The sequence below is a fragment of the Oncorhynchus mykiss genome, chromosome 13 (genome assembly GCF_013265735.2).
Source record: "Oncorhynchus mykiss isolate Arlee chromosome 13, USDA_OmykA_1.1, whole genome shotgun sequence".
NCBI lineage: Eukaryota > Metazoa > Chordata > Actinopteri > Salmoniformes > Salmonidae > Oncorhynchus > Oncorhynchus mykiss.
Window position 1 is genome coordinate 2572886 of NC_048577.1, and position 18344 is coordinate 2591229.

An 18344-nucleotide genomic window follows, 5' to 3' on the forward strand; every position below is an offset into this window, starting at 1 on the left:
CATTTCCCGATGCTGTGCTTACGTTCGATTCATAAAAGATACTGAGCATAAGAAAACGTTGCTTATGCAGGTTCTAAGAAGCCCATTTGTAACTTTACGCGCCTGTGATCTATAAATCTCAAATTAACTTAGAATTGGTCGCACCTGAACGTGCCTTACGAATCAGCGATTTCCCCGTAGAGAATGCGGGTTTAGTATTGGTAACTTAACGCACCTGTGATCTATAAATCTCAAATTAACTTAGAATTGGTGGCACCTGAACGTGCCTTACAAATCAGCGATTTCCCCGTAGAGAATGCGGGTTTAGTATTGGTAACGTAACGCACCTGTGATCTATAAATCTCAAATTAACTTAGAATTGGTGGCACCTGAACGTGCCTTACAAATCAGCGATTTCCCCGTATAGAATGCGGGTTTAGTATTGGTAACTTAACGCACCTGTGATCTATAAATCTCAAATTAACTTAGAATTGGTGGCACCTGAACGTGCCTTACTAATCAGCGATTTCCCCGTAGAGAATGCGGGTTTAGTATTGGTAACTTAACGCACCTGTGATCTATAAATCTCAAATTAACTTAGAATTGGTGGCACCTGAACGTGCCTTACAAATCAGCGATTTCCCCGTAGAGAATGCGGGTTTAGTATTGGTAACTTAACGCACCTGTGATCTATAAATCTCAAATTAACTTAGAATTGGTGGCACCTGAACGTGCCTTACAAATCAGCGATTTCCCCGTATAGAATGCGGGTTTAGTATTGGTAACTTAACGCACCTGTGATCTATAAATCTCAAATTAACTTAGAATTGGTGGCACCTGAACGTGCCTTTACAAATCAGCGATTTCCCCGTAGAGAATGCGGGTTTAGTATTGGTAACTTAACGCACCTGTGATCTATAAATCTCAAATTAACTTAGAATTGGTGGCACCTGAACGTGCCTTACAAATCAGCGATTTCCCCGTAGAGAATGCGGGTTTAGTATTGGTAACTTAACGCACCTGTGATCTATAAATCTCAAATTAACTTAGAATTGGTGGCACCTGAACGTGCCTTACAAATCAGCGATTTCCCCGTAGAGAATGCTAGTACAAATTGTGGTTTAGTCAGGAATAGCCCAAAAAGGACCAAAAGAGAAAAGCAAACTTTTTTGTAAGACGAGATCACAGCGATGCTAGAAGATATTGAAAACAGGAAACACGTATTATTACGTGGACTCAGGGGCGCCGCCAGGGATTTTGGGCCCCATGAAAATATATCACATTGGGACCCCCACCACCACAGGCCACGCCAACCATGCGCATTAGCTGTAACCACACACCTCCAGAACCCAATCGACCCAAAGCTTTAAATATCTCTACCTGGTGGTGGCGCTAGAAGAGGTCAAGTGGTCACCAAATCAATAGGTTTCTTCCACGTGGGGACTTGATTGTGCACGGAAACGGTGACGTCTGTGCATGAAACCCCCACACGACTGGATCACAGTAAGTAATTAAGAGAATGTGAAACTTGGTTGTTGGTTAACTTCATATACAAGATATGTACTGATTTATTTCATTTTATTTACATATAAATGGGGGACGCTGCGTTGCAGCTAGTGCGCCTTCCACCCAGGGATAAAGTGCGTGAGGCTCTCAAATCAGCAGGTGCAAGGAGTGAGGGGGCCACAGGTGTCGAGGGTCCGTCCATGTCTGCATCCCTGCGCAGGGATGAAGTTCGTGAGGCTCCGGTTCCCAAGCGTTGCAGACCCACGGGTGCCAGGAGTGAGGGGGAATGTTTGGCCACAGGTGTCGAGGGTCCATTCACGTCTGCGTCCACGTCTACAATTCGCGTGTTGACCGCCTCGGTCCTGCAAACCCAGAACGAGTTGAATACATTGGTATGGGCAGATTGTGGACTGAACTTGGAAGAATACGCAGGGGTTTTGTTTAATTTACATAATGCAATTGTTGAACGTTTTCCACAACGTGAATAAAAACAACTATGCTTTATATATCATCTGGTATTCTGTTTCTTAGCACCAATCTCTGTAGGAGCTGTTGCCTCCTCACTGCATCAGCCGGGGCAGGTGCTCCATTGGCTGGTGGGTTAGGAGGCTGGTGGGTTAGGAGGCTGGTGGGGGTGCATTCTAATCTCTGCATCCACTTCAATACCAGGCCTCAGGGCTACGTTGTGGAGCCCACCTCACGCCGATAATTTGCCTGTCACCTTTGATGGGGGAGGGAAACCATTCATTCTTAAAACAGGCCAACATTTTCTATTTAGGTTTGAAATTGCACAACCCAATGTTATTGTCAAACAAACTTGCACTACTAATGGGCCCTACAGTTACTGAGATGTCCACTTAATCTGTTCACATTTTGTTGTAATGCTAGTGGAAACGTTTACACCTGCATTGCTACAAAACGAACAAGCTTCAAGGGGACATATCAGTAACCATAGGGCCAAATTAAAAACTGTTTTCAGCTATTTGGCCGGAACTTTTTGGGTGTGCAATTTCAATAAAATGTTGCTTTAGGTTGACCCATTTTTTAAAAACTACATTTAAGTTTTGTATTTTTATTCAAGTTAGCTTCTCTGGCTTGTAGAGGAGTTTTCCACCTGATGAATCAAGGCAACGCCACCTGCTCTTCAGCAGTCCCATGGGTGTGCTCCACAACCGACCTTGTTCTGCCGTGCGCCAAATTGAAGCGTATTTCCTCTGCTGTTCGGGGATCGGCAAATGGAGTGAGAAGCAACCTTTTCAATGCATAGCCCCGGTCACCTAATAGGGTAAAACCATTGTGTTTCATTATTTTGCACGGTTAATTGGCTATTATACACTGGGGGAAAAAAGAACTCTCGAGAAGCCACCCGACTCCACTCTCACCAGCTTCCAGACGCAGCCCTACTTTGCTGGGGCTCATAATGAATGAGTCGTGAGTTGACACTGGCCACTTCAAATCAAATCAAATCAAATTTTATTTGTCACATACACATGGTTAGCAGATGTTAATGCGAGTGTAGCGAAATGCTTGTGCTTCTAGTTCCGACAATGCAGTAATGACCAACAAGTAATCTAACTAACAATTCCAAAACTACTGTCTTGTACACAGTGTAAGGGGATAAAGAATATGTACATAAGGATATATGAATGAGTGATGGTACAGAGCAGCATAGGCAAGATACAGTAGATGGTATCGAGTACAGTATGTACAAATGAGATGAGTATGTAAACAAAGTGGCATAGTTTAAAGTGGCTAGTGATACATGTATTACATAAGGATACAGTCGATGATATAGAGTACAGTATATGCGTATGCATATGAGATGAATAATGTAGGGTAAGTAACATTATATAAGGTAGCATTGTTTAAAGTGGCTAGTGATATATTTACATTTCCCATCAATTCCCATTATTAAAGTGGCTGGAGTTGAAGCATACATTGAGTAGTTGCATACGGGCATCGCAGATCTGAACATTCAATGAATGGAAATTCTTCCTGTTAACATATACATGTTCATCTACAGACGGTGCGCGTAAGGCAATATGCTTGCCGTCAACTGCATCTATGACCCCTGGGAAATTACATGAGCGGACAAACTCGACTTTGCCTGTTCGTCGGCCCTAATGGGAAACGAATATATCTCGTGGACAATACGTGTCGAGAATTGTCTCGATCACTTGTGACAGGATGCGGCTGAATGATTGCTGTGATATACCCTGACCTGTCTCTTATTTCGCTCTAGAATGTCCCAGTAGCGAGGAATCCCAGAGTGGACAGTGCTTGGACTGATAAGGGTATGGCATGATTACAGCGTGTCTTCCTTTCCAGATTAAGTGCTACATTAGCGCACAAATCTAACAGAACATTTATTGGGACACGATAGCGATAAGCCATGGATCATCATGCGCAAAAAGTCATTTCGGTCTCTGAAAACTCGGTTTTCAATGTCTTCCAATAACGCAAGAACAGAAATTGTTATTTTTTTTCTAATTTAACACATTATTTATAGAACATGGCATCCTGTTTAATTCAAAACACCTTGCGTCTGGCAATGAATTCTTCACACCTTTAATTGATAATTCCTCACAAATTGTTCATAAAGCTAACCAACAACCAAGTTTCACATTCTCTTAATTACTTACTGTTCACCACAGGCTTGGATGCGTATGCGTCCCAAACTGCAATACCCCTACATAACCAGCAGGAAAATCATGTAGGTTTAAGTCTAGACTTTGCGCAGAGATAAGATAATTTTCACGTCAAAGTAAAGTTTTATAAATAACTACTTATACGTGGTTTTCTGCGTAAATTGACCGTAAGTCCGTTTTATAAATGAGGCCCCAGGATTGGAGAACTTATGCAGGAGGTTAGGATAATTAATGTTGCAGGTTTAAGAGAATTAGGTTAAAGGTTAGGAAAAGGGTTAGGGATAGCGAAAATGCTCTCTTACGGAAACGTCACTTCCGTATGGAAGTCGTGTTTCTAGGGAGCATTGTTACAGACCTGGCTGCTTGTGATATCTGTTCTCTCATTTTATTAAACAGATCATTTTTTTTGAATTTAGAACAAGGCTGTAACGTCACAAAATGTGGAAAATGTGAAAGGGTCTGAATACATTCTGAATGCCCTGTCTATTTAAGGTGAAAGGGTTTGACTACATTCTGAATGCACTGTCTATAAGTAATAACACTATGACTAATTGGACTCTGGTCACTTTTTAAAAAATTAAACAATACACCACATTACTTCTTACTAATAATACATTTATTCTTTTGGAAACATTACAAAGCATGTTCATCCGTTTTTTTGTGTGTTTTGTTGGTGTAGTTTTAGCCAATTTTGGCCTGGTAAAAAATCTGAGTGGTTGGTATATTTTTTTAATCTACCTGCCACAGTCGCTGGTGGACCCAACAAAGTTAATTTTAGGCCCCGTTGGGTCTTTACTTCATCATTATTGTGTTGTGATGAATTTATAATACCCTCAATGATAAACATCTAGTGCTGTCTTTATTTATCCAGGTTAGTCTCAATGATAAACCTCTTCTAGTGTTGTTGTTGTCTTTATTTATCCAGGTTAGTCTCATCTTCCTATCAGTATTATTAAAACCATTCACTACCTCGTGAATATTCCTATCAGCATTATTAAAAACATTCACTACTTCATGGATATTCCTCGCAGTATTATTAAAAACATTCACTACCTCATGAATATTCCTATCAGCATTATTAAAAACATTCACTACTTCATGAATATTCCTCGCAGTATTATTAAAACCATTCACTACCTCATGAATATTCCTATCAGCATTATTAAAAACATTCACTACTTCATGAATATTCCTCGCAGTATTATTAAAACCATTCACTACCTCATGAATATTCCTATCAGCATTATTAAAAACATTCACTACTTCATGGATATTCCTCGCAGTATTATTAAAAACAGTCACTACCTCATGAATATTCCTCGCAGTATTATTAAAAACATTCACTACTTCATGAATATTCCTATCAGTATTATTAAAAACATTCACTACTTCATGGATATTCCTATCAGTATTATTCAACTATGTCAGCGAAAACCTGTGCGAATTTGTAAAAAAGATTGGATTAATCCAATACGTTATTGTCTGAATAGTATGCGGAACACCCCTAGTGGACGCTCATTATATATACATCTACATGATGTATTGTTACACCATGTAGGAGCAGTATAGACCTAGTCTGTTCATTATATACATCTACGTGATGTATTGTTACACCATACAGGAACAGTATAGACCTAGTATGTTCATTATATACATCTACATGATGTATTGTTACACCATACAGGAGCAGTATAGACCTAGTATGTTCATTATATACAGTACCAGTCAAAGGTTTGGACACACCTACTCATTCAAGTTTTTATTTTATTATTTAAAACTATTTTCTACATTGTAGAACAATAGTGAAGATATCAAAACTAGGAAATAACACATATGGAAACATGTAGTAACCAAAAAAAACGAATCAAAATATATTTTATATTTGAGATTCTTCCAAGTAGCTACCCTTTGCTTTGATTACAGCTTTGCACACTCTTCGCATTCTCTCAACCAGCTTCATGAGGTAGTCACCTGGAATGCATTTCAATTAACAGGTGTGCCTTGTTAAAAGTTAATTTCTTTCTGTCTTACTGCGTTTGAGCAAATCAGTTGTGTTGTGACAAGGTTGGTGTGGTATACAGAAGATAGCCCTATTTGGTAAAATACCAAGTCCATATTATGGCAAGAACAGCTCAAATAAGCAAAGAGAAACGACAGTCCATCATTACTTTAAGATATGAAGGTCAGTCAATCCGGAAAATGTCAAGAACTTTGAAAGTTTCTTCAGGTGCAGTCGCAAAAGCCATCAAGCACTATGATGAAACTGTCTTTCACGAGGACAGCCACAGAAAAGGACCCATATTTATCTCTGTTGCAGAGTATAAGTTCATTAGAGTTACCAGCCTCAGAAATTGCAGCCCAAATAAACGCTTCACAGAGTTCAAGTAACAGACACATCTCAACATCAACTGTTCAGAGGAGACTGTGTGAATCAGGCCTGCATGGTCAAATCGCTGCAAAGAAACCACTACTAAAGGACACCAATAAGAAGAAGAGACTTGCTTGGGTGAAGAAACACAAGCAATTGGTATTGGAACAGTGGAAATCTGTACTTTGGTCTGATGAGTCCAAATTTGAGACAGCCATGTCTTTGTGAGATGCATAGTAGGTGAATGGATTACCTCTGCATGTGTGGTTCCCACCGTGAAGCATGGAGGAGGTGTGATGGTGTGGTCGTGCTTTGCAGGTGACACTGTCAGTGATTTATTTAGAATTCAAGGCACAGTTAACCAGCATTGCTACCTCAGCAGTCTGCAGCGATATGCCATCCCATCTGGTTTGAGCTTAGTGGGACTATCATTTGTTTTTCAACAGGACAATGACGCCAAACACACCTTCAGGCTGTGTAAGGGCTATTTGACCAAGAAGGAGAGTGTTGGAATGCCTCATTAGATTACCTGGCATACACAATCCCCCGACCTCAACCCAATTCAGATGGTTTGGGATGAGTTGGACTGCAGAGTGAAAGAAGAGCAGCCAACAAGTGCTCAACATATGTGGGAACTCCTTCAAGACTCTTGGAAAAGCATTCCTCATTAAGCTGGTTGAGAGAATGTGAAGAGTGTGCAAAGCTATAATCAAGGCAAAGGGTGGCTACTTTTAAGAATCTCAAATATACAATATATTTGATTTGTTTAACACTTTTTTGGTTAATACATGTTTCCATATGTGTTATTTCATAGTTTTAATGCCTTTACTATTATTCTACAATGTAGAAAATAGTAAAAATAAAGAAAACCCCTTGAATGAGTAGGTGTGTCTGACCTGTACTGTACATCTACATGATTACACCATGTAGGAGAAGTTGCGTATTTTGATTAGTGGGAAAAAATTGGGCTGCCTGTGTATACGCAAATTAAATAAATGAAAAATAAACGTATTTCCTGAAAATGAAATAAATATTTACGTAAACTGTTACCTACTCCAGTCAGCAGATGGCGATATGAGTTTTTACAAGCGATGTTGCCGGAGTGTCACGTGACGTATAATCTAGTGGACGGGACACCTCTTCGATAACGACAGCTAATCAGTCACTTAGATAGCTTGCTAGCCAACAAAGACGAAAATATTTGAGCTATTTAGACGTTTTCGGTGTATATTAATTGCTGTGTTTTAAACACACGTCTGTCGTATCTACTAGTTACCCATCCCAGCTTCATATTTACGTTGTCGGGTAGCTAACTGGTTAAATTAGCATTAGGCTAGTAGCTTATGCTAACTATCTAAATTGGCTTTCTTAATAACATTCCGGACCATGAGCTCACTAAACTACTCTCCCCCTGCAAAAGAAGAGGACGTCTGCTGGACTGAGAAACAGGGTCTGTGGCTTAATATTGTCGTGAAAGAAGAGGAGGAAGAGAAGGATGTCACAGTGAAAGGCGATGAAGAAGCTTCCAGAGTGAAAGCTGAGGATCATGAAGAGATTACTGTCACAACGAAAGAGGAGGACGAGGAAGAAGAGTATGAGACGGGAGATCTGATTAACACCAGTGAGTAACGTTACCATCTTAAAAACAGGAGCCCAAACTGCCAATTGTTAAACTGATGTGGATTTTCGAAGTGGCAATCCGTGATTCAAACAACAGCAAAATGGCCGCCATGACACTCGTTTTGGTGAACAGCTAAAGGTTGGGTGCTGGAGACACCGATATGTAACAACTGTCAAATTCCATAAAATAGCTATGAATACAAGGACTGACCATCCAAATGATAAAAATAATAGTTTAAGCAGGTTCTAAAACTATACAGTGTTTGTTTACAACTTTTTTTAAGCAAGCTATCAGCCTAACTGACGTATGAATTACAACACACCCTTCCGTTTTCTAACATGGCTACATGGCATATCTACTAAGGCAACTCAGTGCATCCAATGGCAATGTCCACGACAGGTATCGGGCCCCACAGTGGAGGTGTCATAATAACCATAAAACCTAGCGGTCAAGCAGGGAAATGCTTCCATTAGTTTTTCCGCCATACATTTTTCCCATAGGGAATTTTAGAAATGCTTAAAATAAGGGCCATCTATTGTGTAGCCTTACCCTGGCGTGACGTTTTGATGACAGTTTAATGTTATCTCGGACATTTATCAATATATTCATGTTTATTTTACTCTCAAATTCGAAAAGGCTAATCGACATTATGCAAGACTAGAAATCCCTGCAAGATCCTGCACGTCCACTTACGGAAAAAAAATCTATTGGTCACATACACATGGTTAGCAGATGTTATTGCAAGTGTAGCAAAATGCTTGTGCTTCTAGTTCTGACAGTGCAGCAATATCTAACAATTCCACAACAAATACCTAATACACACACAAGTAAAGGAATAATGGACTATATAATGTTTACATACCCTACATTATTAATCTCATATATATACTGTACTCTATCATCTACTGCATATTTATGTAATACATGTATCACTAGCCACTTTAAACTATGCCACTTTGTTTACATACCCTACATTACTCATCTCATATGTATATACTGTACTCGATACCATCTACTGCATCTTGCCTATGCCGTTCTGTACCATCACTCATTCATATATCTTTATGTACATATTATTTTTCCCTTTACACTTGTGTGTATAAGGTAGTAGTTTTGGAATTGTTAGGTTAGATTACTCGTTGGTTGTTACTGCATTGTGGGAACTAGAAGCACAAGCATTTCGCTACACTCACATTAACATCTGCTAACCATGTGTATGTGACAAATGTTGATTTGATTTTGAGAATATATAAATATATGGATGAGCGATGTCAGAGCGCATAGGCTAAGATGCAATAGACAGTATAGAATACAGTATATACATATGAAATGAGTAATGCAAGATATGTAAACATTGAAAGTGGAATTATTATTATTATTTTTTTACCTTTATTTTCAATGACGGCCTAGGAACAGTGGGCCTGTTCAGGGGCAGAACGACAAATTTGTACCTTGTCAGCTCAGGGACTGCAATCTTTTTTTTTGTAAGGGTAGTCTCTAGCTGACACCTTTGCTAACATCTATTGTGTCATAGAATTGTCAATTTAAAGACATTTAGGTAGTTTATATATTACTAAATTTAGCTAAATCTATTAGCTAGTTAATCCAGAGATTTTTACTTTTACCTCGATTTGGCAGTCACTTCCAGATTAGCGTGACAATTGTAGTAGTGATGCACCGATATGACTTTTATTTTATTATTATTATTATTTTTACATTTGACCCCTTTTCTCCCAATTTCGTGGTATCCAATTGTTAGTAATTACTATCTTGTCTCATCGCTACAACTCCCGTACGGGCTCGGGAGAGACGAAGGTTGAAAGTCATGCGTCCTCCGAAACACAACCCGACCAAGCCGCACTGCTTCTTAACACAGTGCGCATCCAACCCGGAAGCCAGCTGCACCAATGTGTCGGAGGAAACACCGTGCACCTGGTGACCTTGGTTAGCGTGCACTGCGCCCAGCCAGCCACAGGAGTCGCTGGTGCGCGATGAGACAAGGATACCCCTACCGGCCAAACCCTCCCTAACCCAGACGACGCTAGGCCAATTGTGCATCGCCCTCACGGACCTCCCGGTTGCGACGGCTGCGACAGCCTGGGTGCGAACTCAGTCTCTGGTGGCATAGCTAGCGATGCAGTGCCCTAGGCCACCCGGGAGGCCTCGATATGACATTTTTGACCGATATTCTATATTTTCCTTGCCCAAAAATTCGATAACCGATATTTAAAAGTTTAGCGGACTTTTAATCATTCTAGTACAGTTAAATAGTTAACACACACATGGACACAGCAGTCTAAGGCACTGCATCTCAGTGCTAGAGGAGTCACTACAGTCCCTGGTTCGAATCCAGGCTGTATCACATCCGGCCTTGATTGGGAGTCCCATAAGGCGGCACACAATTGGCTCAGCGTCGTCTGGGTTTGGTAGGCCGCCATTGTAAATAAAATGTGTTCTTAACTGACTTTCCTAGTTAAATAAAGGTTAAATTAATTAATTACAAAAAATATATAAGGGAACACTTAAACAACAAAATGTAACTCCAAGTCAATCACACTTCTGTGAAATCAAACTGTCCACTTAGGAAGCAACACTGATTGACAATACATTTCACATGCTGTTGTGCAAATGGAATAGACAACAGGTGGAAATTATAGGCAATTAGCAAGACACCCCCAATAAAGGAGTGGTTCTGCAGGTGATAACCACAGGCCACTTCTCAGTTCCTATGCTTCCTGGCTGATGTTTTGGTCACTTTTGAATGCTGGCGGTGCTTTCACTCTAGTGGTAGCATGAGATGGAGTCTACAACCCGCACAAGTGGCTCAGGTAGTGCAGCTCATCCAGGATGGCACATCAATGCGAGCTGTGGCAAGAAGGTTTGCTGTGTCTGTCAGCGTAGTGTCCAGAGCATGGAGGCGCTACCAGGAGACAGGCCAGTATATCAGGAGACATGGAGGAGGCCGTAGGAGGGCAACAACCCAGCAGCGGCAACAACCCCGCCTTTGTGCAAGGAGGAGCAGGAGGAGCACTGCCAGAGCCCTGCAAAATGACCTCCAGCAGGCCACAAATGTGCATGTGTCTGCTCAAACGGTCAGAAACAGACTCCATGAGGGTGGTATGAGGGCCCGACGTCCACAGATGGGGGTTGTGCTTACAGCCCAACACCGTGCAGGACGTTTGGCATTTGCCAGAGAACACCAAGATTGGCAAATTCGCCACTGGCGCCCTGTGCTCTTCACAAATGAAAGCAAGTTCACTCTGAACACATGTGACAGTCTGGAGATGCCGTGGAGAATGTTTTGCTGCCTGCAACATCCTCCAGCATGACCGGTTTGGCGGTGGGTCAGTCATGGTGTGGGGTGGCATTTCTTTGGGGGGCCGCACAGCCCTCCATGTGCTCGCCAGAGGTAGCCTGACTGCCATTAGGTACCGAGATGAGATCCTCAGACCCCTTGTGAGACCATATGCTGGTGCGGTTGGCCCTGGGTTCCTCCTAATGCAAGACAATGCTAGACCTCATGTGGCTGGAGTGTGTCAGCAGTTCCTGCAAGAGGAAGGCATTGACGCTATGGACTGGCCCGCCCGTTCCCCAGACCTGAATCCAATTGAGCACATCTGGGACATCATGTCTCGCTCCATCCACCAACGCCACGCTGCACCACAGACTCTCCAGGAGTTGGCGGGTGCTTTTGTCCAGGTCTGGGAGGAGATCCCTCAGGAGACCATCCGCCACCTCATCAGGAGCCTCATGAGCCTCATTTCGCATTTGTAAATTCATCAGTTATTCTGCGCTCTGGTACAGTCAGACGAGAGTGCTCTGAAATTGGAGTAGATAGCCATAGTGAATTTGCAAACCCAAGAGATATATGCTAACTGGATAACAGTCATTCTTGCTAGCTAACCAAATGACACCTGCACCTCTAGCTGTGTAGCCATCAAAAAACAATATGAGGGGGAAAAGTCAGTCACTCACCCACTCCTCCAATGACATCACATCCTCCTGTCAGCTAGCTAGTGTTAAGCTCCATGTTTTTAGCTTGCTACCTAAATAGAAACGCTAGCCTATTAGCCACATTATGACTGCCTCGTGATCATTGCCCTTGCTAGTCTGATTGTATTGACATTCCCAGCCTTGGTTACATTCGTCTGTTTTTGTCCAAAATATTGAGTCATTGATACTGATACAGTGCATCCCGAATGGAGGCAGTAAACAATGTACCAGCAGTAATTTACAACCTGAGAGCAATATTGTTTTGGACTACTAAGAAATGTATTGGTGAATGATATTATTCATGCATTGAACTGCCTTAGTGTTCGTCATGGAATGTTGAGTCAAATATAACCTAATTTTAAAAACCTCTTATAAAGTTGGTTTCGTAGCATAAACTGGGAATTTTATAATTTTGACTGATTTATGATTGTCTTGTTTGTTTCATATCTGCAAATTAGTTAAAATGCTTTCAGTTCCACTTTAAATAAACACTCTGTCTTTGACAGCAGAGAGACCAGACTCAGCAGAGGATCCAGAACCAGAGCCAGTGTCTTCCGAACCAGCAAGGCGACATCACTGTTCCTACTGTGGAAAGAGCTTTAACCAGTTAGGGGACCTAAAGAAACATGAGAGGATACATACAGGAGAGAAGCCTCACAAATGCTCCCAGTGTGGACAGTGTTTTACCTGGTTACAGAATCTAAAACAACATCAAATAATACACACAGGCGAGAAGCCTTACCAATGCTCTCAGTGTGAAAAGGCTTTTACCCGGTTAGCACATCTGAAAGAACATAAAATTGTACACACGGGAGAAAAACCTTTCCACTGCTCTCAGTGTGAAAAGCGATTTACCAAGTTAGGGATCCTAAAACAGCATGAGAAAACGCACACAGAAGAAAAGCCCTACCATTGCTCCCAGTGTGGAAAAAGATTTTCCTTAGCAAAGTACCTGAAAGAGCATGAAAAAATACATACAGGAGAAAAACCTGGAGAGAAGCTTTTCCTCTGCTCCCTGTGCGGAAAGAGTTTTACCCAGTCAACCCACCTGAAATCCCACACAAGAACGCACACGGGGGAGAAGCCTTATCAATGCTCCGTTTGTGGAAAGAGTTTTTCTCAATCAAGTTGTCTGAAAAAACATAAGAGAATACACACCGGAGAGAAGCCTTACCACTGCTCCCTGTGCGGAAAGAATTTTACCCGGTTAGATTACCTGAAATCACATAACAGAACACACACAGTAGAGATGCCTTTAAACACAGGAGAGAAGTCATCATTGTAAATAAGATTGTTTTTTTTCTTAATTAACTTGCCTGGTAAAAAAACAAAAACATTTTAAACATAAAAAAAAAATCTGAATATGAAGTGCATGTAGTTCAGTGATGTTCAGAATGAACCGTTTATATACTGTTTATACCATTTGATGAAAGTGTAGTTTGTATTTTTTTTAAATCTCAAGGCATTGAATATGAAATACATTGGTTTGATTATAGACTACCAATATGTCTGTTTGAATGTGTATGCTCTCTGTGATTACATGGTCATTTTTCAACTCCGGCTCTGTGTGTTGTGTGTGTGTCATTACTCGAGCACTCTCAAGTGCCATTTACCATTTGCTCTATTGTGCACATTTGCTTTCAATATGTATCTTACAGGCTTTAAGGAAATAATATGGTCCTGTAAAGGTAACAGACCAAGAAAACAATTAGTGCCACAAACGAAGGCAATTGTCACAAAATGTTTTTGTCATTGAGGTTCTACAGTGGAAATGTACCTCTAGTTCCAACTTCTGAACAGCAACGTATGTCTCCTTTTATAAATATGGAGGAATTGAGTGAGCACATCTCATGTTCCCCCGGTCTCTGGCACAGCCCATAGGCTCTGGGACACGTGGGCCGTCCAACAACAACCCCCGGACATGAGAGCAAGTTCGCAGCACTTTTTGGTGGCAGTCAGAGTAGCTTTGCTAATCAAGCGATGAACTCAGATCAAATATATATATATATTTTCTTACTCCCTGTTTCACCATCAGCCCTTTCAGCATTGCAGACAGAAGTAAACCACTGTAGTGTAATATTTGTGTTGTGGAGAAATGACCAGGCAGGAGACGGGAGTACAGTTAGTTTTCGTTTAGTCAAAACCCCTCGTGCTCTACAGTTCGCGGCACCCCAGTGCGCATGTGCATTTCCTATTAGGTGTAGTAACGTAACACTGCCGTAATGCGTTACTGCTTAGTAACAGCACAGTAACTAATATAAACCGATGTAGATCCCAGATACTACATGTAGCAACAGGTCATAAACAGGAAGTAATAAGCTCACACTTGGAGTATGTTCGTAGATGGTTACAAGTGAACTAAACCCCGCCCTTATCAGAAACGCAGTCAAATGACTTTGCGAGTCAGTTTATCAATGAAAGACCACACAATTAATTATTGACTCAAATGGTTTTGTACAACATCACAGATAAGCCCAGCATTATCTTTCAACTGACAAAAGTCACGGTTCTTGTTTTTTCTTCTTCTTCTTCTTCTTGCTAGCTTTAGCTCGAAGCTCGGTGGCTTTTAAAGGCTAGCTAGCTTTAGCTCAAAGCTCGTGGCTTTTAAAGGCTAGCTAGCTTTAGCTCGAAGCTCGGTGGCTTTTAAAGGCTAGCTAGCTTTAGCTCGAAGCTCGGTGGCTTTTAAAGGCTAGCTAGCTTTAGCTCGAAGCTCGGTGGCTTTTAAAGGCTAGCTAGCTTTAGCTCGAAGCTCGGTGGCTTTTAAAGGCTAGCTAGCTTTAGCTCAAAGCTTGGTGGCTTTTAAAGGCTAGCTAGCTTTAGCTCAAAGCTCGTGGCTTTTAAAGGCTAGCTAGCTTTAGCTCAAAGCTCCGTGGCTTTTAAAGGCTAGCTAGCTTTAGCTCAAAGCTTGGTGGCTTTTAATATAAGATCCCTGTCTAATGCTACTTGTTGGTGACCCATGGCCCTTAACTAGCCTGGTGAAGGCTAGCTAGCTGGAGCGGTGGTCAGGTAACATTAGCTGGAGCGGTGGCCAGGTAACATTAGCTGGAGCGGTGGTCAGGTAACATTAGGTGGTCAGGTAACATTAGCTGGAGCGGTGGTCAGGTAACATTAGCTGGAGCGGTGGTCAGGTAACATTACCTGGAGTCAGACAGCTTTTACTTTGACAAACTGCAATTTTATGCTTTTTTTCACCTTTGGGATCTGCCCTTTTTGCCATCTATATCACTTGAATACCGTGCTTCTACATCGATCTGCATTGCTTGCTGTTTGGGGTTTTAGGCTGGGTTTCTGTACAGCACTTTGTAACATCGGCTGATGTAAAAAGGGCTTTATAAATTCATATTTGATTGATTGGAACCTGTTTACACCTCACCTGGATTACAATGCTTTCTGTTACCTCTTACGGATAGTAAGAGTCTGGAATCTGTGTGGATAACAATGGACATTTCCATGGTAAAACAACGTTCTGAGAACCATATGTTTCTAAGAGCGTGGTTGCCTTATGGTTATTTTGCATTCAACCTTTCCACAACGATCAAATCAAATTTTATTTGTCACATACACATGGTTAGCAGATGTTAATGCGAGTGTAGCGAAATGCTTGTGCTTCTAGTTCCGACAATGCAGTAATAACCAACAAGTAAACTAACTAACAATTCCAAAACTACTGTCTTATACACAGTGTAAGGGGATAAAGAATATGTACATAAAGATATATGGATGAGTGATGGTACAGAGCAGCATAGGCAAGATACAGTAGATGGTATTGAGTACAGTATATACATATGAGATGAGTATGTAAACAAAGTGGCATAGTTAAAGTGGCTAGTGATACATGTATTACATAAGGATACAGTAGATGGTATCGAGTACAGTATATACATATGAGATGAGTATGTAAACAAAGTGGCATAGTTAAAGTGGCTAGTGATACATGTATTACATAAGGATACAGTAGATGGTATCGAGTACAGTATATACATATGAGATGAGTATGTAAACAAAGTGGCATAGTTAAAGTGGCTAGTGATACATGTATTACATAAGGATACAGTAGATGGTATCGAGTACAGTATATACATATGAGATGAGTATGTAAACAAAGTGGCATAGTTAAAGTGGCTAGTGATACATGTATTACATAAGGATACAGTAGATGATATAGAGTGCAGTATATACATATGAGATGAGTATGTAAACAAAGTGGCATAGTTAAAGTGGCTAGTGATACATGTATTACGTTCTGGGAATAGTGCAGTATAGTTGATTGGCTTTGGAACATTCTCCGCGTATTTACAGGAACGTGACGAAATACTTTTCTCGGTATTTCATTACTGTAATAGAACGTCTCCTAAAAGTTCAAACATTATATTTAATTAAATATTTGTTCACGTTCTAGAAACGCATTTGGGAATGTTTTCAAATAGTTCCCGAGAACGTTAACATTATTTTTGTGGGAATTTCAGTACTTCAACAAGAACAGCTAGTCAACATGACCAAAACATTGTACATCTTTTTTTTGAACGCTTTCCGTATATGTTAGCCACTGTGTTTAACACACTTCCAACGTATATATTAGTTACCCCATTAATTTCACATTTACGTTTGTTAGCTAGCTGGCTGTATAAATGAGCAGACTCGAATGCTAACTAGCTCACATCCGACCGACCACGAGCTCACTAAACTACCCCTTTTAGCGGTCGCTATCACGTTTAAGGTAAGGACCAAATGCAGGCTGTCGAAGTAACAATGTTTATTTCAGCAACATGGGCAGGCAAACGACAGGTCAAGGCAGGCAGGGGTCGATAATCCAGAGTAGTGTGGCAAAGGTGCAGGCAGGGTCAGTGCGGGTGAAAACAGGAACAATAGGGGCAGAGGGAAAACCACTGGTAAGCTTGAAGAAACAATAAGAACTGGTCAACTTAGAATTATGTGGTCACTCCCAGTAAGGTCAATTTAGAATTATGTGGTCACTCCCAGTAAGGTCAATTTAGAATTATGTGGTCACTCCCAGTAAGGTCAATTTAGAATTATGTGGTCACTCCCAGTAAGGTCAACTTAGAATTATGTGGTAATTCTATGGGACCTACTGAATGATAATAGAGACAGTCAGACTTTTCTATCACACATTTTTTACTGTGTTTTTTTTATTTAAATATGACGCTCAGAAAAGAGTGTTATTGAAATATGACAACAGGAGACATTCCAGACCAGCAATTAATCTCAGATTTTAAAAAAAAGGGTCCGCTTCAAGGGTCCATTGAAAAACTGTTATCATAAAGTGGGTCAATTTAGAAGTGGAGCGCCTGGGCCAATCCCAAATCATCCCCCTAAAACCTATACGCCCTAAACACTTATGGAGATCTGAGATGATCCACTTTGACCCCCCCACAGGTTACAGTTACACCATATTGCTTATATAGATCAAATCTCCCTCAGATGTCCACAAGGGCACAGGTTTTAGGGGATGATACTCTACTCTACTTTTAAGATGACCCCCTCCCCACCTCTACACAAACTGTTTTTATTTTTGTCAAGACCCTTTTTAAAATGGCCACTCCTATGCACTTGTGGAGAGGAGGGTCTCAGCTGAAGTCTAAGAATACTGATGTGTTTCTGTCCAGTTGTACCTCAAACAGGCCTGCAGGAGCACACGGACAGTCTGTGAGTGGAACTGTGAAGACTGTCGAGGTGGGAGAGTCAACAGGCCTGCAGGAGCACACGGACCATCTGTGAGTGGAACTGTGAAGACTGTCGAGGTGGGAGAGTCAACAGGCCTGCAGGAGCACACGGACCATCTGTGAGTGGAACTGTGAAGACTGTTGAGGTGGGAGAATCAACAGGCCTGCAGGAGCACACGGACCATCTGTGATTGGAACTGTGAAGACTGTCGAGGTGGGAGAGTCAACAGGCCTGCAGGAGCACACGGACCATCTGTGAGTGGAACTGTGAAGACTGTCGAGGTGAGAGAGTCAACTGTTAACTCGTAATTGTTTATTCCACTTTGCTTTGGCAATGCGAACATCAGTAACCTCTACATAATGTCTATACACACCATCAAATACATATAGGATTATATTCCTGACTCTGACATTGCTCATCCTAATATTTCTATATTTCTTAATTCCATTATTTTACTTTTTAGATGTGCATGTGTTGTTATGTATTGTTAGATATTACTGCACTGTTGAGCTAGGAACATAAGCATTTGGCTACACCAGAAAAAACA

General features: G+C 41.2%; 1 protein-coding gene and 1 long non-coding RNA gene across 4 annotated transcripts; both read left to right on the forward strand.

Annotated features, from left to right (window-relative positions):
• Positions 1-1260: 1260 nt before the first annotated feature.
• On the forward strand, positions 1261-1989 carry LOC110485339. Its single transcript, XR_002467866.2, has 2 exons — positions 1261-1482; positions 1593-1989. It is a non-coding gene; the product is annotated as an uncharacterized LOC110485339 (long non-coding RNA).
• Positions 1990-7467: 5478 nt separating this feature from the next.
• On the forward strand, positions 7468-18148 carry LOC110495013 (zinc finger protein 501-like). Of its 3 annotated transcripts, none has more exons than XM_036942290.1 (2): positions 7468-8122; positions 17740-18148. In XM_036942290.1, exons 1-2 carry the CDS (start codon positions 7888-7890, stop codon positions 17781-17783), a joined length of 279 nt encoding a protein of 92 aa, XP_036798185.1. In that variant the 5' UTR covers positions 7468-7887; the 3' UTR covers positions 17784-18148. The 3 variants fall into 3 exon arrangements, with proteins under 3 accessions (XP_036798185.1, XP_036798184.1, XP_036798183.1); XM_036942289.1 differs by lacking the exon at positions 17740-18148 and adding an exon at positions 12625-13675 and having other exon boundaries at positions 7485-8122; XM_036942288.1 differs by lacking the exon at positions 17740-18148 and adding an exon at positions 12622-13675 and having other exon boundaries at positions 7495-8122.
• The last annotated feature ends 196 nt before the right edge of the window (positions 18149-18344 follow it).

Excerpts from the sequence above, each read along its gene's own strand:
- LOC110495013 (XM_036942288.1), top strand. The coding sequence starts at position 7,888 with ATGAGCTCACTAAACTACTCTCCCCCTGCAAAAGAAGAGGACGTCTGC. Across the intron at positions 8,123-12,621 it reads GGGAGATCTGATTAACACCA|CAGAGAGACCAGACTCAGCA; the intron begins GTGAGTAACGTT and ends TGTCTTTGACAG.